Source organism: Oryx dammah, unplaced genomic scaffold (assembly GCF_014754425.2).
Source record: "Oryx dammah isolate SB20612 unplaced genomic scaffold, SCBI_Odam_1.1 HiC_scaffold_24, whole genome shotgun sequence".
Classification (NCBI taxonomy): Eukaryota; Metazoa; Chordata; class Mammalia; order Artiodactyla; family Bovidae; genus Oryx; species Oryx dammah.
In genome coordinates, this window is record NW_024070208.1 from 36,604,585 (window position 1) to 36,627,293 (window position 22,709).

The 22,709-nt window shown below is 58.8% G+C and overlaps 2 protein-coding genes across 2 annotated transcripts; both read right to left on the reverse strand.

The window, feature by feature from the left end:
• Window positions 1-6: 6 nt before the first annotated feature.
• Window positions 7-3,923, reverse strand: LOC120883226 (DBF4-type zinc finger-containing protein 2 homolog). The gene is made up of 5 exons (XM_040267263.1): window positions 3,004-3,923; window positions 2,330-2,550; window positions 1,208-1,354; window positions 382-723; window positions 7-62 (listed from the first exon to the last, which is right to left on the reverse strand). The coding sequence occupies exons 1-5, from the start codon at window positions 3,345-3,347 to the stop codon at window positions 7-9; spliced, it is 1,110 nt and encodes a 369-aa protein (XP_040123197.1). The 5' UTR covers window positions 3,348-3,923.
• Window positions 3,924-4,614: 691 nt separating this feature from the next.
• On the reverse strand, window positions 4,615-11,347 carry LOC120882988 (signal peptide, CUB and EGF-like domain-containing protein 1). The gene is made up of 5 exons (XM_040266847.1): window positions 11,151-11,347; window positions 9,939-10,059; window positions 9,375-9,574; window positions 8,256-8,480; window positions 4,615-5,059 (listed from the first exon to the last, which is right to left on the reverse strand). Exons 3-5 carry the CDS (start codon window positions 9,538-9,540, stop codon window positions 4,902-4,904), a joined length of 549 nt encoding a protein of 182 aa, XP_040122781.1. The 5' UTR covers window positions 9,541-9,574; window positions 9,939-10,059; window positions 11,151-11,347; the 3' UTR covers window positions 4,615-4,901.
• Window positions 11,348-22,709: the final 11,362 nt, after the last annotated feature.

Here is a 22,709-nt window from a genome sequence, read left to right on the forward strand (position 1 = left end):
TCCTGCCTAAGACTGGGCCTTGGGGGTGCCTGGGTCCCCTCCTGCCATGCCTAGGGAGGTACCTGTGGGCAGAGCAGAGTGGTGGGACTAGGGGTCCTGGCGTCCAAGGGGCATTCAGAGCCGGCCACACAGAAGCCAGGGGCAGAGCCAAGGCCCAGGCTCGGGCAGAAGGAGCCAGCTGGGCAGGGCCTGCAGCTCTCCTCAGAGACACCGCCTAGAGAGAGAGGTTCCCACACTGGAGAGTCAGCCCTGGACAGGCTCTCTGCCAAGCCCACTGCCGTCTTCCAGGCCAGCACCTAGCCAGCACCATGGGTGTCAATGAAAAGGCAAGGCCAGGGACTCCCCCAGGGCACCGCTGGTATTCTACAAGCAGAGCCTTGCACTGGGCAAGCCTGTCCTTTGTGTGTTGCCTGGACTCGTGTCCACCGAGGGAGCCCCAAGGAGCCAGACCAAGAGATGCTCCCGGTGTGCTGTGGGAGTGGCCCTGCGGGGCTGAGTGGGAGTTGAAGAGGGAGGGTCCCATGGCTGGGGGGTGGGAGGCACGGGTCAGAGGCTCACCTGGGCTGCTCCTTGTCCTCCCCATGGGGCAGGGAACAGGATGCAGGGTCCCCTGTGGGCAGTAGTGGCCTCTAGGGCAAGGCCCGTTGAGGGGAAAGGCAGAGTTTCTCCAGGGAGTGGAGCTAGAGGCACCCCCCTCGCAGTAGTAACCGGCTGAGCAAGGTCCTTGAGCAGAGAGGTGTAGGCTTTTAGGGTAGCCAATGGCACTGCAAGCCCGTGTCCCAGCCCTCCCCCATCCCTGCCTGCAGCCCCCAACCCTGGAGGGAGGAGAAGTTCAGGAAACAGGAATGACTTCCACATGGATCATGGGGGGGTGGGCAGCAGAGATGACAGCTGGTGCTAAGCTTGGGTTTGTAAGGACCCTGCTCTCCACAGTCGCCATGGGCGGTGGGATGTTCTCAACCTTATTTTACAGGGGAGGAGACTGAGGGCAGTGAGGTCAAGTGACTCATCCAGGTCACCCCTGCACTGAGCGCCTCACTGGGATGAGAACCCCTGCTCCCAGCCTTGAGGCCCCTCGGGGGAGGGAGGAAGCAACAGGGTCCAAGTGAGGAGGTGCAGGGGGCTGCACTGAAGCCAGCCCCTGACTTCCGCCATGGCCCTGACAAGGCATGTCCTGAGGAGGTTGTGCAGGGCTGCTGGTACCTACCCTCAGGCTGCCCGTTGCCCTCCCCAGGGCAGTACGTCCCTGCAGGGCAGGGCTGGCAGGCCCTGGAGGAGAGAGCAGCTTCTCGTGGATTCAGGGTCCCCTCTGGGCAGGGATGAGGAGAGGGCGTCCCTGCTGGGCAGTAGTGACCTGTGGGGAGGCCAGAGCAGGAAGCTCTCGTGTCTGGCTCCAAGACTTCCCTCACTCCAGGCAGAGCACAGAGCCAGAGGGCAGGGGTAGGGGTGGGCGTGTGACTTGCCCAGCGGGTGGAGGAGGCCAGCAGGCTTGGAATCAAGGCAGGGGATGGGAGTGCTGGTGGAGGTCTGTCCTGGGTGTGCCTGTGTGTGTGTGTGCACCTGTGTGTGTGCATGCCTGTGTGCCCTTGTGTGTGTGTGTGTGCCCTTGTGTGTGTAGGTGTGCATGTATGTGCCCTTGTGTGTGCATGTGTGTGCCTGTGTGCGTGCGCCCTTGTGTGTGTGTGTGTGTGTGGGGTATGTGTGTGTGTGCACACAGAGGCAGCAGCACTGTCTCTGGGGTCATTACTTTGTGAGACGTAGGAGAAGTGTATGGTCAGGGGTGAGAGAGAAGCAGAGTGTTGTCTGGGAGAAAGTGGGTCATGTAAGCCCCCAGGTCTCTTCTGGAGAAATCGCCACACCCACGACAGGCAGCCTGGTCACCTGGACACACCGCAGTCTTCTCTGGGGGTGTTTGCTGAGAGCGAATCAGCTCCCCACCCTAGGCAGAATTCTCCTGGGCTATCTGGTCTCATTTTGCAGACTGCTGGCTGCCCCAGGTCAGCAGCACTTAGGTTAGCGCAGGGCTCTCCCCTCTGTCACCTCTGGGGCCCTTGATGGGAACTGCCTTCTGAGCAGGAAGGCACGGCCGTGGGTGGGGCACTGGCACCACCCCCCGCCCCGGCCCTTAGCATGGGTAGCTCTACTTCACAGGCGGGCTACTGGTTGCTGGAAGGGACTGTGGTCTTGCTGTTGACTGGAGAGCCCCAGAACGGAGCAAAGCTGAGGGAGACAGCGGTCCCGCCTGCACTGAACCCTCAGGGGCACCATCCATTGGCGTCAGGCACAACGTCCCTCTGTTCCCAGAGGTGGGTCTGGGGGCGTTTGTTACCCTTGGGGCAGGTGACGGGCTCCACGGTGGCAGCTTTCTGGCAGTAGGTACCTCCCGGGCAGGGCAGGCAGGTGTCAGCGCCAGGCAATGGGCTGAAGGTGCCAGGCTCGCAGGGCAGCTCACTGTGGGCCCCTGCGGGGCAGCGGAAACCTGGGGGACATCTGTATCCATGGGCTCCATCGGAGGGTGAGGGGACGACACTGCCCCCCAGGCAGATGTACCTGAGAAAATGGGGGACCATGGTGAACTTCCTCCAGGACGACCTTGGCATTCCGGCCGGGCCAGAGGTGGAGCTCACTGGTGGCCGTGGCCAGTCTCCCACCCTTTGGATGATGAGGGGGATGCACCTGCCAGGAATCTCAGACACCTGTTGGCAGAGGGTGCTGGCTGATGGGATAAAAACCAAGATCTAGCCCGGGCTGCAGAGGGTGTGAGGACACCAAAGCTCCTTGGACCCTGGGAGGTCGGTGCTGGGAGGGCCCATGGCGTGTGTGTTCAGTCCCGTATCTGAGGGATGGAACACTGGGGGCATGAGTTCCTGGGGGATGTGGTCACCTCGACCTGGGCTCTTCAGAGGGGCTGGGAGAGACCATGGGAATTTAGGGTTAGTCTGTGAACTGGGGCCCCTGGAACGCTTTGCTGGGCCCCTCTTCCCCATGCAGGCCGCTGCTCACCCCGCATCACAGACCCCTGCATCCAGGACGTGGGACAGCCCTGGGCGGCTGCAGTAGTGCCCTGGAGGGCACGGCTGGCACTGCTGCTCACTGGCCAGGCCTGGGGCCGAGGAGTAAAACCCTGGTGAGCAGGGGACTGGGAAGCCTGTTCCGCGGGGGCAGAAGAAGCCAGGGGGGCAGATGTCATTCCCAGAGAGGCCAGGGGCCTCCACCTGTGCATCCAGAGAGAAGAAAGGGTGTCCGGACTGGCTGTGGTCCCAGCTGCAGATTTCTTTGCTCCTGGGGGAGAAGCTGACAAGAGGCTGTAAGAGTCTCAGATCTCCCTGGTGACAGGCACTTTCCATCGTAATGGCTATGACCTTTGGGGAGCACGGAGGACATCACAGCGTCGCTGCAGAGCCTCCCCTCCTCCCTTTCTGTCCCAGCCTGCTCTCTTCTTTGGCCTTCACATGGACTCAGTGACTTCCAGAAGGGGATGTCTCTGTTCTAAAGGGGCATGTGTGCCCAGGGTCATGAAGTCAGTCAGTTACAAAACGAGAATCAAAGCCAGTCAACCAAGCCCATCTGTCCATCTGTCTGCCCAACTAGGTCTGTGTACACACTCACCAACAGCCTCTCCATTGCCCTGCTCTGCAGAATAATCCAACACAGTGATGGTTGCTTTGTTGCCATGTGGCCTTGAGAAAGCCCACTACCCCATGTACTCTTCAGCTTCTTCCTGCCTAAATGGGGTCACCCTGGGGCCTTCCTCAGGGCTGCTGTGAGGCCTGCTGTGTCAACGTGTGTATAACGCACGGGTGCTGCCAGCCAGCACATGTAAAAGCTCTGCACATGTGACCCACTGATATTGCCTCGTGTCTCAAACCAAAAAGATGCCATCTGCTGGAAAGTGAGCAATTTGAAAGGAAAAGTTTCACTGCCATTACGACTGCCAGATGCCAAGGATTATAAATGCTGCTGGTTTAGAGATGGTGAGTGGTGAAGAAGATACTTGTCTTAGAATCACTCAACTAAGCCGCAGGCCTGGAGCCAGGCCCTGGGGACTCTTGGTGGGGAGGGCCTGGCTCGCAGGTGCTTCAGCCCTGCAGGGAGAGCTGTCAGCTCAGCAGGAACCGGCTGGCTCTGTGGACCAACATGCGCAGGTGCTACAGGTGGTCAGAGCCCGTCTGGGGGCCGCACCCCATCAGGTACCTTGTGCTGGATGGGGGTGGGGGACACCGCACCCCCTGAGCAGTAGTGGGTGGGGTGACAGAGCCCTGACGGCCGAGATAGTCCTTCCGAGGAGCAGAACATCCCTAGAAGGAGCAGACCCAGGGCAGTGTCAGTGGGCCTCCCTCCTCCCTCTGCTCCAGCAGCTGCTGTGCCCTCCTGGGCTGTGCCCCCTGACCCTCCCTGACTCCCGCCGTCCCCTCGATCCCCTGACCCCCTGACTTCCCCGACTCCCCCAACCCCCTGACTCTCCTTGACCCCCGTGGCCCCCCTTTCCCCCTAATTCCCTGACCCCCTGACCTCCTGACTCCCCTTGACCCTCCTGACCCCCCTGAACCTCCTGACCCCCCTGAACCTCCTGACCCCCTGACCTGCCATAGACCTTCACAGGCACTTGGGAGGGAGGGCTGTTCTCTCTCTCCACAACATCAGGCCTCTGGCGGGAAGTTGGGATTCACCTTGTCCTGAGCACTGGAGGTGGACATGGCGGTGCAAGGGGAGGCCCTGGGAATCCAGGGTGGGGGCTGTGGCATGTCAAGGCCCACGGATGGACCTGGACTTTCAAGGTGCTGCCCTGACAACGGCAAGGGGCCAGGCCCTCACTCTCAGGAACTTCCTGCTGCCTTTTCTACACTTCCTGTTCTCTCCCAGCCTCTCAGCCAGGCTTCTTGAGGGCTCCTGTCCAGAATTCACCAACCTGCTGGGCACAGCTCACAGTCCAGCTCTGCAGCAGCCCCTCGCCTGGGCCCGAAGGTCCCTCTAGGGCACGGGTGGGCAGTGGCTGAGTGGGAGCCGCGGGGGCAGAAGTAACCCTGGACGCATGGTCTGGGTGCTCTGGCAGCGGGACCTGGGGGCAACAGCAGGGTCACCCTGAGATTGTGGGAGACCTGCCCCCCTCGAGCAGCCTGGGTGGGAGACTTGGGACCTGAATCTGCAAGCAGGTCCTGAATCTGCCTTGACCCAGGCACAGCACTTTATTCTTAGTCTGATTTGGGGCATGTTGGCTGGCAGGGGCCCCTTGGTGGCTGATGGGCAGCCATGGTAGCAGGTGCATCATCAGAAAACCTTTGTGGCCCTGAGACCTCAGTCTCTGGGACCCTGGCTGTCGAGCATAAAGCTCCCTTTGTCTAGGATATGGCATTGCCCACACTGGTTACACTGAGGCCACACTCTGGGTTCCCTCAGTGGCCTACAGATCCCCTGCTCAGGCCTCCCTGTAGCCGCCTGCATTTAGAGATGAAGGCCACGTCATAGCAAACACCCTCTCCCAGCAACACAAGAGATAACTCTACACATGGACATCACCAGATGGTCAATACCAAAATCAGATTGATTATATTCTTTGCAGCCAAAGATGGAGAAGCTCTATACAGTCAACAAAAACAAGACTGGGAGCTAAATGTGGCTCAGATCATGAACTCCTTATTGTTAAATTCAGAGTTTTTGAAGAAAGTAGGGAAAACCACTAGACCATTCAGGTATGACCTAAATCAAATCCCTTATGATTATACAGGGGAAGTGACAAATAGATTCAAGGGATTAGATCTGATAGACAGAGTCCCTGATGAACTATGGACGGAGGTTCATGACATTGTACAGGAGGCAGTGATCAAGACCATCCCCAAGAAAAAGAAATGCCAAAAGGCAAAATAATTGTCTGAGGAGACCTTACAAATAGCTGAGAAAAGAAGAGAAGCTAAAGGCAAAGGAGAAAAGGAAAGATATACCCATCTGAATGCAGAGTTCTAAAGAATAGCAAGGAGAAATAAGAACGCCTTCCTCAGTGATCAATGCAAAGAAATAGAGGAGAACAACAGAATGGGAAAGACTGGGATCTCTTCAAGAAAGTTAGAGATACCAAGGGAACATTTCATGCAAAGATGGGTACAATAAAGGACAGAAATGATATGGACCCAACAGAAGCAGAAGACATTAAAAGAGGTGACAAGAATGCACAGAACTATACAAAGAAGATCTTCATGACCTAGATAACCATGATGGTGTGACCACTCACCTAGAGCCAGACATCCCGGAGTGTGAAGTCAAGTGGGCCTTAGGAAGCATCACTATGAAGAAAGCTAGTGGAGGTGATGGAATTCCAGCTGAGCTATTTCAAATCCTAAAAGATGATGCTGTGAAAGTGCTGCACTCAATATGCCAGCAAATTTGGAAAACTCAGCAGTGGCCACAGGACTGGAAAAGGTCAGTTTTCATTCCAATCCCAAAGAAAGGTAATGCCAAAGAATGTTGAAACAATTACACTCATCTCACATGCCAGCAAAATAATGCTCAAAATTCTCCAAGTGAGGCTACAACAGTACGTGAACTATGAACTTCCAGATGTTCAAATTGGATTTAGAAAAGGCAGAGGAACCAGGGATCAAATTGCCAACATCCGCTGGATCATTGAAAAAGCAAGAGAGTTCCAGAAGAACATCTACCTCTGCTTTATTGACTATGCCAAAACCTTTGACTGTGTGGATCACAACAAACTGGAAAATTCTTCAAGAGATGCGTATACCAGACCATCTTAACTGACTCCTGAGAAATCTGTATGCAGGTCAAGAAGCAACAGAACTAGACATGGAAAAATAGACTGGTTCCAAATTGGGAAAGGAGTACATCAAGACTTTATATTGTCACCCTACTTATTTAACTTATTTGCAGAGTACATCATGTGAAATGCTGGGCTATATGAAGCACAAACTAGAATTAAGATTGCCAGGAGAAATTTCAGTAACCTCAGATATGCAGATGATACCACCTTTATGGAAGAAAGTGAAAAGGATCTAAAGAGTCTTTTGATGAACATGAAAGAGGAGAGTGAAAAAACTGGCTTAAAACTCAACATTCAAAAAACAAACATCATGGCATCCGGTCCCATCACTTCATGGCAAATAGATGGGGAAACAATGGAAACAGTGACAGACTTTATTTTCTTAGGCTCCAAAATCACCACATATGGTGACTGCAGTAATGAAATTAAAAGACGCTTGCTCCTTGGAAGAAAATCTATAACCAACCTAGACAGCATATTAAAAAGCAGAGACATTACTTTGCCAACAAAGGTCCACCTAGTCAAAGCTATGTTTTTTCCAGTAGTCATGTATGGATGTGAGAGTTGGACCATAAAGAAAGCTGAGCACTAAAGAACTGATGCTTTTGAACTGTGCTGTTGGAGAAGACGCTTGAGAGTCCCATGGACTGGGAGGAGATCCAACCAGTCAATCCTAAAGGAAATCAGTCCTGAATATTCATTGGAAGGACTGATGCTGAAGCTGAAGCTCCAGGACTTTCGCCACTTGATTCAAAGAACTGATTCATTGTAAAAGACCCTGATGCTGGGAAAGATTGAAGGCAGGAGGAGAAGTGGACGACAGAGGATGAGATGGTAGGATGGCATCACTGACTCGATGGACATGAGTTTGAGCAAACTCTGGGAGTTGGTGATGGACAGGGGAGCTGGGTGTGCTGCAGTCCATGGGCTTGCAAAGAGTCGGACACGACTGAGCAACTGAACTGAACTGAAGGCACATCCTGACCTCGGGTGTATAGGTACATCCTGGGGAAACTGAGTGGGACCACAGTCCATGACACCCTAGGGTCCTCGATTTCAGACTCTCCTGTCCTGAGCCTTGTGCCTGCTGTCCTGGGCTGGGCCCTGGGCATCTTGGGGCCCCCCATGCAACACCCCATCCTGGTTTAAGAGCAAACAAGCCCTCCCCTCAAACCTGCCTGTTTCAGGGGTCCCTTCCTTCACCCTGCTTTTGGTTGTCAAGGGCTGCACGTGAGTCATAACTCTATGACCGTGACAACCAAGCTCCTCCCGTAAGAATTCCTGAGGTGCACATGCAGGGGAGGGCACCAGGGCCCGTGCCCCTCGTTCCCCTCGCCCCACCCATGGCAAGGCCCTCCCCTCTGTAATGAGGCTGGTGGATCTAGGCCCCTGAGAGGCCCATGGAGAGTTTGGTGATCCCATCTCTGGCACGTTGCCTTGGGGCCAGTGCCCCATGGGGAACTCGAGCTCACCCTGGGGAGCTCACCTGTGCCTGAGGCCTGGCAGTAGAACCCAGCGGGGCAGGGCTCACAGGACCCCTGGGCCTCCCGGGGTTGGAAGGTTCCATTCTCACAAGCCCTTGGCTGGGGAGAACCTTCTGGACAGGAGAAGCCAGGTGGGCACTGGAAAGATGAAGGGGTGGCTGAGGTCTGGCCAGGGGGACAGTAGTAACCTGCCGAGCATGGCCCGTCCGGGAAGCGTTTCCCAGCTCCTGAGGAGAGAGGGTGGAGAGCGGGGCTTGGCTTCAGGCGAGAAGGGAAAGAGCAGGGGGAGGCTGGTGGTTGAGGCGCCAGGCCTGGAGCCAGCCTTGCTCCATGGCTGCTGCCCCTGCAGCTGTGCCAGAGGCATAGCTGAACTTCAGTCTGTGAGCGAGTAACCCTGCTGTGAGCAAAAATGAGCCAAAGGTCCCATCTGGTCATGCAGTCAAGTTGAGAGTGCTGACTGGGGCCCAGGACACACGCCAGGCTTTGGTGGGCAGAGCCCCCGGCTGGTGGGCCCTCACCTTGCACCCTGGCCTTTTCCCCAGATGCTCCCATGGGGCTCATCGGGGGCGTGGGGACCATATGGGGGAATACACTCTGCCCTTCTGCTCCCAGCCTCACACACCACTCCACCTCCTGCCCACCTGTGTCTTCTGGGCGGTTTATGTATAATCTGACTAGACGCTATCACTGACAAGTACTCCTCACACTTCCTCTCTCCAACATGGATACAGCTGTGCTCACTCTCTCATCCTGGGGCTCAATCCTGGGGTGTCATCCTGAAGCCCTGTCCCTAGCTGCTCCCTGAGCAAGGCTAGTGACCTTCAAAGCCCGTGCTTACCCCATGGCCCCTCCCAAGGACACTGCAGGAGTCCAGGTGTGCCTGGGCTGGGGTGTTCCTCTGTTTCAGTGTATCCCCCTCCCCTCTGTGAACTTCCAGGGGTTGGGGCCAGTCACTTTTGCCTTCCCCTCCTATCCCCGTGCTCAGGCCTCCAGCAGAGTCCCTTGTGGGGGCTGCAGGTCATAGTGATGTGAGAGGGTGTCTGACCTCAGGCAGGCTGTGTCTCTGGGGGAAATGGAACCATTTAGGACCCTCAAAGTCCCTGGGAAATGGCGCTTATCACCTGAGTCTGAGCAGAACTGTCCAGCAGGGCAGGGCCTGCAGTCCTGAGTGCTGCGTGCGCCGGGCCTCTCCCTGAAGGTGCCCCTGGGACAAGGGTGCTGGGTGGGGCTCTGGGTGCCCAAAGGGCAGTAGTAGCCGGCTGGACAGTCCACTGGCCAAAGGGACATGGCTCCTGGAGCTTGGATTCCATAGGGACAGAATCTGTGGACATGAGGTGGTCAGGAACAAAGGAACAAGGACTTCTATAGCCCCAGACTTTCTAGGAAGGGGGCTTGCCCAGAGCTCCCGGGATGTGGAGGGTTTGGGCAGAAGCAGTTTTGAGTTCAGAGGAGATGGGCACTGAGGCAAAAATATCCTCCTCTCTCAGAGTCTTGTTTGAAGCCTGCAGCCCTCCACACCCCTGCACTGGTGTTAGTGTCTATTATGCTGGGTTTCACAGGGTGACAGGGGCCCGGAGTGCCCGTGGCCACCAGTCCCTGCAACATGTGGGGGCTCCTGGGGCATTGGGGCAGAAGTCAGGAGTCACCCAGATAGAGGAGGAGCCCAGCCCAGCCCAGCGCCTCACTTTCCAGCAGGGCAAGTCTTGCAGAGACTCTGTCCAGGCTCGTCCTGATATTGCCCCGGGGGGCAGAGCTGGGGCTCCAGGCTGCCTGGGGGACACGAGTGTCCAGTGGGGCAGAGAATGCCTGGAAAAGCCGGGGGAGACAGTTACTTCCTCTCACGAGAGCCCCCATCTACTTCCGGCCAGAGCCCAGAGCAGCCTTAGCTGACTCCAGTCAGTGAGGTGGAGGCGGGCATGTGATCTGTGGGGCCCGGGACCCTCACAGCTCAGTCCCCCAAGAGCCTGAAGGGGGTGGCCCACTGTGTGGAGGGACCATGTTGGGCAGGAGTTGGGCCTGCAGTGGCCTGGCCGAGCAGGTGCAGGACAAGTGCTCCAGGCTGGGCTAGAGCCGGCATGCAGGGCAGTCTCAGGCTGCACTCACTTCTCACGAGGGGCTCCCCGGTCCTAGTCCTATGAGGTGTCCCTGAAACCGTAGCTTCTTGCGGGAATTGGGAGACCCCTGTGCTCTCAAAACATGGAGCACTGGCAAGCAGTAGGAAGCCCTCCCGGGCTCACAGAGTAGGTTTCCTGAGTACCCTCGACTGGTGAGGGCATGAGATGCCAGTTGCAGTGAAAAGCTCATTTGGGAGCCAAACTGTGGGAAGGAGAAGTCGGGGTGGGACTGGAAGCCTGTGCTCTGCGTCCATATTCTGGAGGTGAAACTGTCTTTATGCCAGAGCTTCCAGATGGGGACAGTTAGGGGGGCGCCTCCTGAGAACTGCAGCGTCAGAGGAGCCTCATCCTTGGTCAGGAGCCCCCTCCCATGCTGTTGCTCTCGGGCCATGCCTTGCACATGGGCTGTCCTCCCCACGCTGGTGGGGAGGCTGCCTAAGAATGGAGGTCACCACCAAGCAGTATGCAGGCTGGGTCCTACCCACTTCTTGAGCTTGGGTGCATGGGGAGCCTGTCTGGTGCACGGTGTCCCCAGGTGTCCACAGGTCACAGGGCTCCAGATCACAAGGGCCACCTCCCTACTGCCAGGCTATGGGAGCCCGAATGCAGGGGGAAAGCCCACCAGCCTTGTCTCCCCTCAAGGCCAGCCCACAGGGGACCCCACAGCACCCCGTTCCCAAGCTGTGAACAGTGGCCTCCTTTACCTGGAGGGAGAGCCCACAGGCCTTGTCTCCCCTCCAGGCTGGCCCTGGACACCCCACGGCACCCCTTTCCCAAGCTTACCTGGACTGTGCCCAGAGACGGAGGACCCAGGGCAGAACCAACCTCCTTTGCACAGAGTGTCTGGGGAGCTCAGGCCAGCCCGGGAGCAGAGCCAACCGGCTGGGCATGGCTGGCAGTCCTTCCATGATGTGGCCCCAGGGATGGGCAGGAGAGAGCCTGCAGGTTCAACGCTATGGCCACTACTGGGGGGCCTCCGGGAGGGACACTAGTGCTGGCCGGTCTCGGATTACAGGGCTGTGCCCTGCTCTGCCCACTCGGCTTCCCAGACCAGTGCCCGCTGGGCAGCACCTCCGTGTCTCATTGTCCTCTTCCCCTGCCGGCACCACGCACTCTCACCGCACCTCTGTCATCCCCCTCCCTGTTCAGGCCTCCCTCAGAGCCCTGGACCTAGGCTCTAAGTCTCTCCACACACAAGCCCCGGGTATGCGGATCCAGAACCCCGAATGATGCTCTTTAAGTGCCACCTGGGGCATCTTCCGTACCCTCCCCGAGGCCTCCCCAAGGCTGGTCTTCACTCCGCTCCCCTCCTGGGCCCACAGCAGACCCCTCACTGCTGGTGCTCATCCACCAGTGACTCACCCGGGGGGCACGGAATGGGCCTGGGGCTGCCCTGGGGGCAGAAGTGGCCCAGAGGACAGAGGTCTCCTGTGGTCCCATCGCTGGGATTTGGGACAGACGCTCCCTGAGTGCAGTAGAACCCTGCGCTGCAAGGGCCAGATGCGGCTGTCAGGCCAGGCAGGGGACAATAGGAGCCTGTAAGGCAGAAGGAAAGAGGGGCCCCTGGATGCTGGGAGCAGCAAGATGGGGCCCCACACCCACCCAGCAGAGGTGGGGGCTCTAATGTACACTGCGGGCCTTGGCCAGAGCACCCCCACATGGGACAGGCCTGAGTCCCTCCCTTGCTAGTCATGGAGGAAGTGGCCTAACGTGGCTGGAATGGGTGCCTCCCTGTCCCCGTACCTGGCTCACAGGGGCTGCAGTCTGACCACTGGGTGCCCCCTCTCTGTGGCCTGTAGGTGCCCCGGGGGCAGGGGAACTGGAAAGCAAAGGCGGTGGAGGCAGGACAGTAGTGGCCGGCAGGACACTGGTTCCCCAGCACAGAGGAGGTATTGGCCGGGCAGAAGAAGCTACAGGGACAAGGCAGGGGTCAGAGACCTGTGCGGCCTGTGACTCAGTGTAGGGAGGAGATGGCGCCTGGGCTTGCCTTCCTTTCATGCCTGCAGAGGGCATCCCTGCATGGGGACACAGCTCTCAGCAGTGCATGGGGCATGCAGAGGGGGGAGGAGGGGAGCAGGGTTTTGTGGAGCTTAAGTGACTTAAATTACAGCCAGAGAGGCCCAGGTTTGAAATGAGGAATGACCTGGTGATACCAGGAGACAAATATGGGGAGAAGAAAAAGTGGAAGTTCTATGATGTTGAAAGGGGCCTGCCAGCTGCCCCGGGACTTGGGAGGGGGATGCCTGGTGCACTTACCCCTCAGGACAAGGCTCGCAATGGTCCTGGGCAGCCTGGCCATTGTAGGTGCCTGCTGGGCAGGGCCTGGGGGCTGCAGTGCCCAGGGGGCAGAAGTGTCCTGGACGGGAATCAGACCCGACAGTCAGGGCCAAGGCAGGCCCACTCCCCGGTGCTCAGAGCAGCTCCGTTCTAAACCCAGTTCCTGGAGGGTCTGGGGGACCCTCAGCCCTGACTGGGGGCCACCTTGGAGCCTGCTCCTTCCCCGCCTTCCCTGGTTCCTCCTCAGGCCAGCCCTGGGGGTACCTGCAGGGCAAGGGCCACTGGTCTGGTCTCCCAGGGAGCCATTGGGGACGAGGGCCCCAGTGAGGCAGAAGAAGCCTGTGCTGCAGGGCCCAGAAGGGCTGGCGAGGCCAGGAGAGCCACAGTAGTAGCCAGGTGGGCAAGGTGAGCAGGCAGCCTGCAAGAGATGCGCCTGTGAGGTTGTCAACAACCTTGGAACTCAGAGGTTAGACCAAACAGGCCCTCTTCACACCCAGACTTTTCCCTGGGCCAGGGTCTCCTACCTCTGAGCTGAGCTTGCTGTGTGGGCTAAAGGTGCCGGGTGGGCAGGGCTGGGGCATGGCTGAGCCCCTAGGGCAGTAGTGTCCTGGAGGACAAGGGCCGGACCTCTCTGGAACCAAGAGACAAGTCAGCAGGGTCACTGAGGACAGGGTGAGACGTGGGTACTGGAGCAGCTGTGCCTGCAGCCCTATTGTAGACTCCAGGCCCAGGGGGGTTGGGGAGGTTCCACGGTGGGCCCTCAGGGAGGCACACTGGGGAGGGCCCTCCTGTGGCCACACCTCGACACCTGCCTGTCCACCACCGCCCGTGCTGCTGGTACCAAGGGGAAGAGGCCCAAGGATACTTGTAACGGCTGGTGAGGTTGGCAAGGGGCCCTTGAGGGAGGCGGGCCTTCTTGGAAGGCTCAAGGGTAGGGGACGGTCAGTCTGGGACTGAAGAGGGGCCCCTGGAGCACCACCTGCTTCACTCTCGCTGCAGAAGCCTTTGTAGGCCTCCCTGCACTGGCAAGTGCGGTGGTGTTCTGTCGTTTCTGGAGCTGCTCAGCTGTGTCTTCCTACCTCCCCTGGCCTCTTATGGACCAGGCTCTGAGATGCCTGCCACCAGGGTGCTGGGGGTGGGGTGGGGGGGGGGAGGGTAGCAGGCCCAGGTGGCTACCACTGAGCAGTCTGGGTTGTTGGAGCTGGCACCTGGACCTCTCCAGGGTGGTGTGGCCCTAGGCTCCTGGGGTAGTGCAGAGCGGCTGGAAGCTGGACCAGTGGGTTAGTGGGTGCCAGATGGGCTACTGACTATGTGATCTGAGGCAAAGCAGACCCTTTTCCTTCTCCTGACGACAGGGTTGGACTGGATCCCAGGCCTCTGTCCTTCGGGCCCTGGACACAGAGCACTGGGAGCTCCATGAGACACGGTGAAGCTTTCTGTGTTTTCCCTGGATGTGTGTCCATAGACTTGGTCACTTTCCGCAGGACATTTGACCCCCTAGAGACTCAAAACACCAAATGACCTCATGGCTGCTCATGAGAACCACTTAGGAAGATGATAAAATTGACCGTGCCTGGCCTGGGCCCCACCCCAGACACTCTGGTTTGATGGCCTGTCCCTCCCCCACTCCACAGAAAGCACCAGGTGATTCACACGCTACCCCAAAAGCAAGCTTCCTCAGGCCTGCCCTGGTGCTTGCGCCTGGCCTGGCCAGTGAGGGATATGGGGGTCCCTGGGAGTCCAACAAAATGGACAGTGGGTGGAGGGGACAAATGCCAAGGCTCAGTTCACTGTTACCATAGGCTCTGCTAACCCTGAGCCAGAGCATGGGAACAAGGTCAGCAACCAGGTCCCTGGAGAGAACAGACACACGAGCCCATCTGGGTGACCGGTGAGTGAAAGGAGGGCCTTGCATCTGTCTCTGGCCTCCCAAATGAGGCCCCGGAAATGGAACGGGGCTCAGTGTCCGGCAGGGAGGGGCCAGTTACCTTCAGTGCCGGCCTCCGGGTTGGGCCGGGTGGATCCTCTGGAGCAGAAGAAACCCTCCCAGCACTGCCCGCCGGCCTCCGTGGCGTTGGCCCTGGGGCAAAACCTGCCGCCGTCACAGGCTCGACACGCCTGCAGGCTGCTCAGCCCGGGCACAGGGCCATAGGTGCCCACGGGGCAGGGCTGCCAGCTGAGCTCTGTTCCTTCAGGGCAGTAGAAACCTGTGAAGGGGCAGGGCTGGGACCAAGGCCCAGGGAGACGGGCAGGGAGGACACCCGGGGGAGGCTGGGTTGGGGGCGAGCTCCTGTAATCAGAATAGACAGCCCGCCCTTCGTCTGGGGGAACTGGGGGTGATGACAGGCCTGTCATGGCCGCCCCCCACTCCTCCCTTTTGCTCTAGACCCTTTGCTCAGTCAGCTGGGCTGCTGGCAGGACACTGACCTCTCGGACAGAGCTGTGGCCTCAGCCCGGGAGCACAGTAGTGGCCGCTGGGACAGATGTGACACTTTGTGGGGTGGGTGCCAGAGGCATAGAAGCCAGGAAGACATGGAGCAGCTTCAGTCAATCCTACAGGGCAGAGGTGCCCTTGGGAGCATGACCTCCCAGAAAGCCCCTCCATGGGGGTGACAGGGACAGTTCCTCCAGTGCAGGACATGCTGGGAAAATGAGGGGTGAGCAAAAGGGCTGTGTGTAAAACAGAGAGCTAGTGGGAATCAGCCGAATGGTGCAGGGAGCTCAGCTCAGTGCTCCAGGGTGACCTGGGTGGATGGAGGAGGAGGAGGTCTAAGAGAGAGGGGATATATATATATATACTTAGCTGATTTAGTATAAATATACCTGATTCACTTCATTGTACAGCAGAAACTACACAACACTGTAAAGCAACTATATTCTGATTTTAAAAAAAGGACCTTAGCAGAGGAGAGTTGCTGAGGAGCTTACACCCATGGGCAGCAGGTGGACCTCGAGTGTGGGCCTGGGTCCCTTCCCACTCCGCTCACTCCTGGAACCTCCAGCCTCACTGGCCCCTCCCCCCAGCCTGGTCCCCAGGATGGGCAGCCTGGTTCTGCTGTGGGGGGGTGGTGGTGGAAGATGGCAGAGATGAGACTTGCTGCCACAAGTCCACCCTGATGTCCTTCCAGTGACCTTGTGTGCAGAGCAGCTGGGTTGCAGCACACTGCACCCTCTGCTTGTCTACGAGTGGCCGCAGGCCCCACAGGGCGGTGGGGGAGGCTCCTCCCTACTGGTAGGAATTTCTTCCTTTTGTTCTCCGACAAGAAACCCCGGACTAGAGCCAACAACCCACTCCTTGTCAGAGGATATAAACTGTTTGCCCACCCTGGGTGGCAGGGGGATGGCCAGATCGGTGGGTGGCCGCGAGGGCAGAGTCTCTCTCCGGAGCAATCCTGACACCCTCCTGGGGTTCTGTTCCCTTCCTCAGACCAAGTACCAGGTGGGCATCGGGCTGGGACAGGAGAGCCTGCAGGAGTCAGAGAGAGGAGAGGGGAGAGGCCTGTGGGCAGTCAGACCAGGTAGACTTGCGGCCCCTTCTCAGCTTCCAGAGGGCAGGGACCAGCTTTGCTCTGGAGCCTCTGGGCCAGCTTCACCTGTCATCCTGCAAGTGGGGACCAAAGTGGGGAGCAGTCCCAGGCTTGAAGGAGTATCCTTGGTGGGGAATAACTGAGACACAGGGGTGAGGCGGGAAGGTCAGCAACAATGTGAGGATTCTGAGGTCAGGCTGGAGGAGGGGTCTTGGGGAGGGGGAAGGTGAGGGCTGTTGAGCAGAGAGGGGCATCTGGGGGAGACAGCTCTGTGCTCAGCCCTTGTGGCTCAGCTCTGCCCTTCATCTGGAGTCCCTGTGGCCTGGGCTGGAAGCAGGGTTGAGCACGTGGAGACCCTCCTCCCACCAGCAGAGGACTGGGAGGGAGTGGCCTTGCCCTGCTGTGGCTGGTGCGGCCCCGGGGTGGTAGGTACCCTGGAGGCAGTAGTGCCCAGCCGGACAGAGAAGGCCTCGTGCCCCATGAGTGGGGTCCTTGCTTGTGGCTCCTCCCGTGCACCAGTACCCTGCAGCACAGTCTCCTAGAGAGAGGACATCTTATTGGCCATGCCTGCCCCTTACAGCACGAGGCTTTCCCCACACCCAGCCAACCCCATGGTGGCTGCAGACTGTGGGAGTCCCTGGCCCTCCCCTGTCCAGTGTCAAGCTCCAGCGTCAGAGCAGATGTGGGGCCTATCCCCCACAGGGATGGTTAGCAGTCAGGCCTGGATTTTCCTTGTGGATGATTTCCAGTCGTTTTATACAGGAGAATACCCAAACTCCCTAAGAAAATGACATCCTCCTTCTTCCACTCCTCCAAACCAGCTAACAGGGGCAGGGCTGAGGGGTGGGGCAGACACTCGAGGCCCTCTGAAGAATCCAGCCTGGTGCCCTGTGGGCGGGGCTGAGAATGGGGCTGGGGAATCCCTCCTCTGAGGCCGCGGGTGGGGATAGGAGAACCCCAGGACCACCTGGAGAAGTCTCTAAACTAGATGCCTGGGCCCAGCCCCGAGATTTCCTGAGATGGGCCGTGGGGGGTCCGTCTTTCTGACCTGAGGGGTCTTGAGCAGGCAGTAGGAATAAAGATCTCCCTTTGGCCCAATGAGCCCATGCTGCTCTGACCCTATGTTGGCCAGGGATCCAGGTCCATGGAGCTTCTCCAAAAGCATCTCCTCCCCAGCCCGGCCGCAACCCACCACTCCTCCCGCCACTGCCCATGGTCTCCTCTGCCCCTAGGACACACCTGACGGAGCCGTGAGTCCCTCCAGTGCACAGAACTTCCCAGCAGGGCACAGCTGGCATTCAGTGATGCTTCTTAAACCCTTCCGAGGGCCGTAAGTGCCCACTGGGCAGCTGTGCTGTGTGGCTATGAATGTGCCCGGGGGGCAGTAATAGCCTTCAGGACAAGGGTGCAGGCTGAAGTCCTGAACAGGCCCGGCACTGGAGTCGCAGTAATAACCTGGCCAGGAGCGATGAGCTCTCAGGACTCCCCGTGAGATGTTTAGTCCTGGAAGGATCTCCAGCACAAGGGCCCAGTGCCCAGAGAGCTGCCCTCCTTGACTCTCGCTCCTGGCCTCCTCCCCTCTGCCGGTACCCCAGGTCTTCACTGCCTCTCTCACCTGCTGGGCACTGCCCACTGGGGGCCTGGAGACCAGCCTCCTTGCAATAGAAGCCAGGTGGGCAGGCCTGGCATGCAGAGGACGTGGTCTGCTCTGGGAGGCTGGAGAAGGTGCCGGCAGGACATGGAGTGGGCCTGGGTGATGCCTCAGCTGGGGATACAGGGGGGCACCGGTCCACACATGGCAGGTGTGGACCGAGCCTCAGAGATGAGGCTCCCCTCTAGAACCACCTCTGCCCAACCTCCCTGAAGCCCCGTCCCCCAGTCCCTCAGCATGATACGTGGGGAGAACCCCAGATCTTTACGTGTGGCTGGGGTTCAGGAGCAGGGCTGACACACTGAGAGTAAATGAGGCTTCTGGTGCAGCAAGGCAGCAGCTGTCAATCCTCAGCCATCCAAACCGAATAACCCAAACCACACCAGCACCCAGGTGTATTTTAACCGTGCCCCCACAACACTTCTCAGCCTCAGGCAAGACAGCCTGGGCACCCATTTCCCCTCTGGTTTTTCCCACCTGCCCCAGGGTCCTAATGCAAACCCAAGACTGTGGCGTCAGCCGGCCTAGGGCAGGAGGGCAAGTAGGGCTAAGACACTCACGGCAGAAGGTTCCTGGGGGGCAAGGGGCCCCCGTCAGTCCATCCTCTGGGGCTGGGGACGCTGCTCCTCCTGCGCAGAAGTAGCCAGCCTGGCAGGGTCCACTGGGCGTGGAGAGGCCTGGTGGAGAGCAGACTCACTGTGAGAAGTGGTTGGTCCTGCGGGCACTGGGGGCCTTAAGCAGTGTGCGGCCTCAGTGGACTAGGTGCCGCTGGGCTGAAGGTGTTAGCATGCCAGAGTCCAGAGGCCCAGCCTATGCTGAGCAGCCAGTCCCCTCCTCCCCTCCTCCTGGCCCTGAGACTCCCCTGTTGCCCGAGGCCTGAGGCCACCACCAGCAGGGGACTCTGGCTGGGGTCCTGCCCTCACTGCACTCTCCAGTTCAAGGGGGACTGAGAACCAGACAGACAGAGTCCAGTTCATGTCTGGGTCCTCAGTGAGTGGGGCGTCCAGCCTCTGGAGGTGCTCAGATACTGTGCCTCCTCCCCACACTCTTCCATGTGACCCACCTGAGTTCAATGGATCACCTGGACGGCAACACAGCCCTGCCCCTAAGTGCACCAAGCACAGCGCCCTGTGAGGCAGGTGTAGACCGAATCTGCAGTTGTCCGAGGAAACCGGTGGTGGCGTGCGCGAGGCATAGTTAATGAGACCGGTCAAGTATCCACCAGCTCTCTCACCACACTGCCCAGCCTGGGTCACTGCATGATGGCTGGAGAGGGCTCAGTCCTTACCAGAAGTGGCACAAAAAGACCCTGGAGGGCAGGGTGTGGCCTCAGGGCTGCCCTCAGGGCAGAAGGAGCCGGCTGGGCACCTTCCCCCCGTGGCTGTGGCTGGGCACAGGCAGTTGGTGCTGGTGTAGTTGTCCAGGTCGAAGGGTCGGGCTGTCCATGCTGCTGACACACAGAACCAGCCTGAAGTGGGAGCCAGTAGGGGGGCAGGCAGTGACCCGGAGGTCAAAGGCACCCCTATCCCTGAAGCTGTGCCAGGGGGTGACCGGGTCACCCCAGGTCCGGGGACAGAAGTGGGAACCACAGGGGTCAGTGGGGATGTCTCCATGTGCTGCGGGAAACATACCTGCCTCGCAGGGCCCGGAGACCTGCGTCAGATTCTCCTGCCCACAGTAGTGGCCAGGAGGGCAGGGTAGGCAGCTGTCTAGGCTCTGGGTCAGCGGGTCTGGGTTATAGTATCCCCGAGGGCAGGGGAACTGGGTGGCATACTTGGTGCCTGAAAAGCAAAGTTCAGAAGGTTGGATCCAGCCTGGGAGTCCAGCCCTCCCCTGGGCTGGGGCAGGAGGCAGTGCCACTCTCCTGCAGGGCCCGTCTCCACAGAGCCCCGGCCTCAGCCACAGGAGCCCCTCCTCACCCACCACTTCCACCAGACTCCCTGGCTGTGTGGCCCTGGCCCTGGGGTCCACAAAGCCACAGAATATGCAGGACTCCTCCAGGTGGTCAGCTGTGCTGAAGAGCATGGACCCCTCAAGTTTGTAATGCAAAAATAATAAATATCTTTATTTTTCAGTCAACATGGATATATTATGGACATAGAGGACTAAGTCTTGGACGTAGAGGACTTCTGGGCTCCGAAGTTGCTGCAGCTTCCAGGGCAGTGAGAACCAACCTCCTTCCCATCTCCCCCAGCTGAGCGGGGCCCAGGCACTCACCCCTGGGGCAGTAGAAGCCAGCCGGGCAGGGGTGCCCACTGTAGGTCGTGAGGGTCTCAGGGCAGTAGTAGCCGGCAGGGCAGGTGAAGCAGGAGGCTTGGCCTGTTAGGTTGTTGTAGGAGCCAGCAGGGCAAGGCTGGGGGAGGCTGGTGCCTTGAGGGCAGAAATGGCCTTGGGGACAGGGACCCCCTTGTTCCGAGTGGCCTGGGGAGAAGGTTGGCCGAGGTCAGCAGGTCCAGTCACAGCAGAGCTGGGCGACTGGTGTGGTGCTGCCAGGATAAATTGTGGACCTAGGTTTGGGTCAGAGGCTCAGTGGTTTTATAAAGAGATAATGGCCATGGCTAGCATCTGCACAGCCCTGACAGATCAAAAAGCAAGTCCTTTATACATGGGCTAAGCTATTAGAGCCCCCTAAAACTCCCCTGTGGTAGGGGAGTAGGGGTGATGCTGCAGTGTCACGGGGTGCTGGCCTGAGACGGTACCCACTCTTCCAGACGCAAAGCCTTGTCCGCTCATGCTCTCTGGAGCGCCCTTAGAGGCTCTGTGATTATTTTCTTAAATATGCCCGTATCCTGCTGCGGGCAGGGGGTCTTGTACCCCACCTGCTACGAGGCACTCTCCCATGGGATGGAGACGAGAGCCACACCACTGGGGAGCCAGCTCACTTCTGGGTGGCCCACAGGGCATTTCTCACACCCACTGCCTGGTTTCCGGAAGCCTTCAGCCTTCCCTGCCTTCATCTCTGCACTTCTGCGACATTCCCAGGTTTAGACCACTGGGGCTTTGATTCAGGAGGTGGGGTGGGTCTGTGGTGGGCTTGGGGCTGCAGGGTGACCAGAATCCCATGACTGCAGTACAGGAGGGCAGTGAGCACGCTGTGAGACACTGCTGGACAGAGGCCGGGGACAGGAGGCCAGGGGGCCCAGGAGTAGCGGTCAGGCCTACCCTGCTCACACACGGCCTTTGTCCTCAAACTGCCTACATCCAGTCACATCCCATCATTAGACTGCCCACCTGCCTGTGGCCAGTGCGGGGACCGCCCCTGTCCTGAGAGGCACTTACCTGTTGGGTTTGGGGAGGTGACTCCTGCCAGACAGAAGTATCCGGGGGAGCAGGGTCCTGAGGGGGCAGCGAGGCCAGATGCACCGCAGAAATGGCCAGAGGGGCAGGATGAGCACTCAGAGGCCGCGGAAAGAAGCATCCTGGAGAGACAGAGACCTGGGAGCTGGGGCTGGAGCCAGGCAGGGAGGGTCCTGAGCAGCAAGGAGCAGATGGGGGATGGTCTCTCAGGGGCGGAGCTGCCTCTACATTTCCCTTCTTGTCATCCCCCTGGGATTCCTCCTGCGTTCAGGGTACCCAGGGCAGCGTTCCGCAGATGCTGAAGGAAAGGCTGGCTTCTCTCTCTCAAGATAGCTGCCTGGGTGGAGGGGTCCTTTTCTATCTTAATCCCCAAATCAGAGTTAGGCTGCCTGAGTCTGGACCCCTGGGTCTGGAGCTATCCAGAATGGTCAGAAGCCCTCCAGCCCTGGCTCCACTGCTGTCCTCTTGCTCTGGGGCATCCTTTTCTGGGGCTGGGAGGTCCCTGAAGGTGGGGACACAGGCCTCTGCTCTCAGATGAGACACAGATGAACAAGCCATGTTCTTGATGCTTTTCTTTCTTGGCACGGCATGTTCTCAAGCTCCCAGCTGTAGACATCCTGGGTAGCTCTCTCCCCTCTTTCTACTGCTAGGCACAGGATGTCTGCCCCACAGGCTGGATGGGAGTTCTGCTCCCTACGGCCCATGTGTGACCCTCTGAGGCAGAGGCATGTCATTGGTGAGATGTCAGTGCAGAAAGGAGGACCAGGGAGAAGACAGTTCTGAACTCACCCCCATGGCTGGGGGCACTCACCGATCCGAGAAGGTGCCCTTAGGGCAGGGGAGGGGCACCCCTGTTCCCGCTGGACAGAAGTAGCCTGGAGGGCAGGGGCCCCCTGCTGTGGCACAGGCACCTCCGACAGCTTCAGCTCCTGCCCAAAGCCAGGGGTGGGTGAGATCACAGAGCAGCCTCCCCAGCCCAGAGCCAGTCGCTCAACCCGCCCCCACCAGGTATACACTCTCCAGCGGGCCATTTCCTGTCACAGCCCCTTGACTCCAAGGGTCCTGTTCAGTCCTGATTTCTGTGGGGATGTCGGGTGGTACAGGGTCGGATGGGGTCCTGAGATGTGTCTCCTTCTAAATTATGGGCTGTCTGGGTGGCACTCAGCTTAGGAGCTAGAAGGTGGGGAGAAAATGTTGGGATGCCAGCAGCTGCCTCATTCAGGAGAAATGTGGGCACAGAACTGAAGGGCTTGGGGGCTCTGGATGGCGAAATTCAGGCCTCTGGGCATTCTGGAAGTCCGTTTTCATCTGGGCCAGGTCTTTTGTTCCATTTGTACCTTTATGTCTCCTTTTGGTCTGCTCAAGCCTTTAGGGGATGAGTAGGGGCACCTGATTATACTGACGCCAAACTCTGAGGACCTAAGGGCCGTTGTATTGTTTTGGGAAAAGAAAAGGAAATGATGTGTGACTCCCCCTTTGTGACTGCCCTCAAGGCTGGGGGTTTGTGGAAGCCTGAGTGTGCACACATCTGCATGCAGGTGTGGGCCCGCACGCCTGCATGCTGCACTCTGACACAGGCTGAGGATGCTG

Bases quoted from the DNA above. Each gene is read 5' to 3' on its own strand.
- LOC120882988 (XM_040266847.1), bottom strand. From the start codon at position 9,540: ATGTCCCTTTGGCCAGTGGACTGTCCAGCCGGCTACTACTGCCCTTTG. The intron at 8,481-9,374 runs GTGATAAGCGCC...CTCTCTCCTCAG, and splicing joins ACAGTTCTGCTCAGACTCAG to GAGCTGGGAAACGCTTCCCG. The intron at 5,060-8,255 runs GTGAGCTCCCCA...TGTTGCCCCCAG, and splicing joins CTGCCAGGCCTCAGGCACAG to GTCCCGCTGCCAGAGCACCC.
- LOC120883226 (XM_040267263.1), bottom strand. From the start codon at position 3,347: ATGGAAAGTGCCTGTCACCAGGGAGATCTGAGACTCTTACAGCCTCTT. The intron at 1,355-2,329 runs GTAACAAACGCC...GCCTCCCCACAG, and splicing joins GCCCGTCACCTGCCCCAAGG to GTCACTACTGCCCAGCAGGG. The intron at 63-381 runs GCAAGGCTCTGC...CTCTGCCCACAG, and splicing joins AAAGGACAGGCTTGCCCAGT to GTACCTCCCTAGGCATGGCA.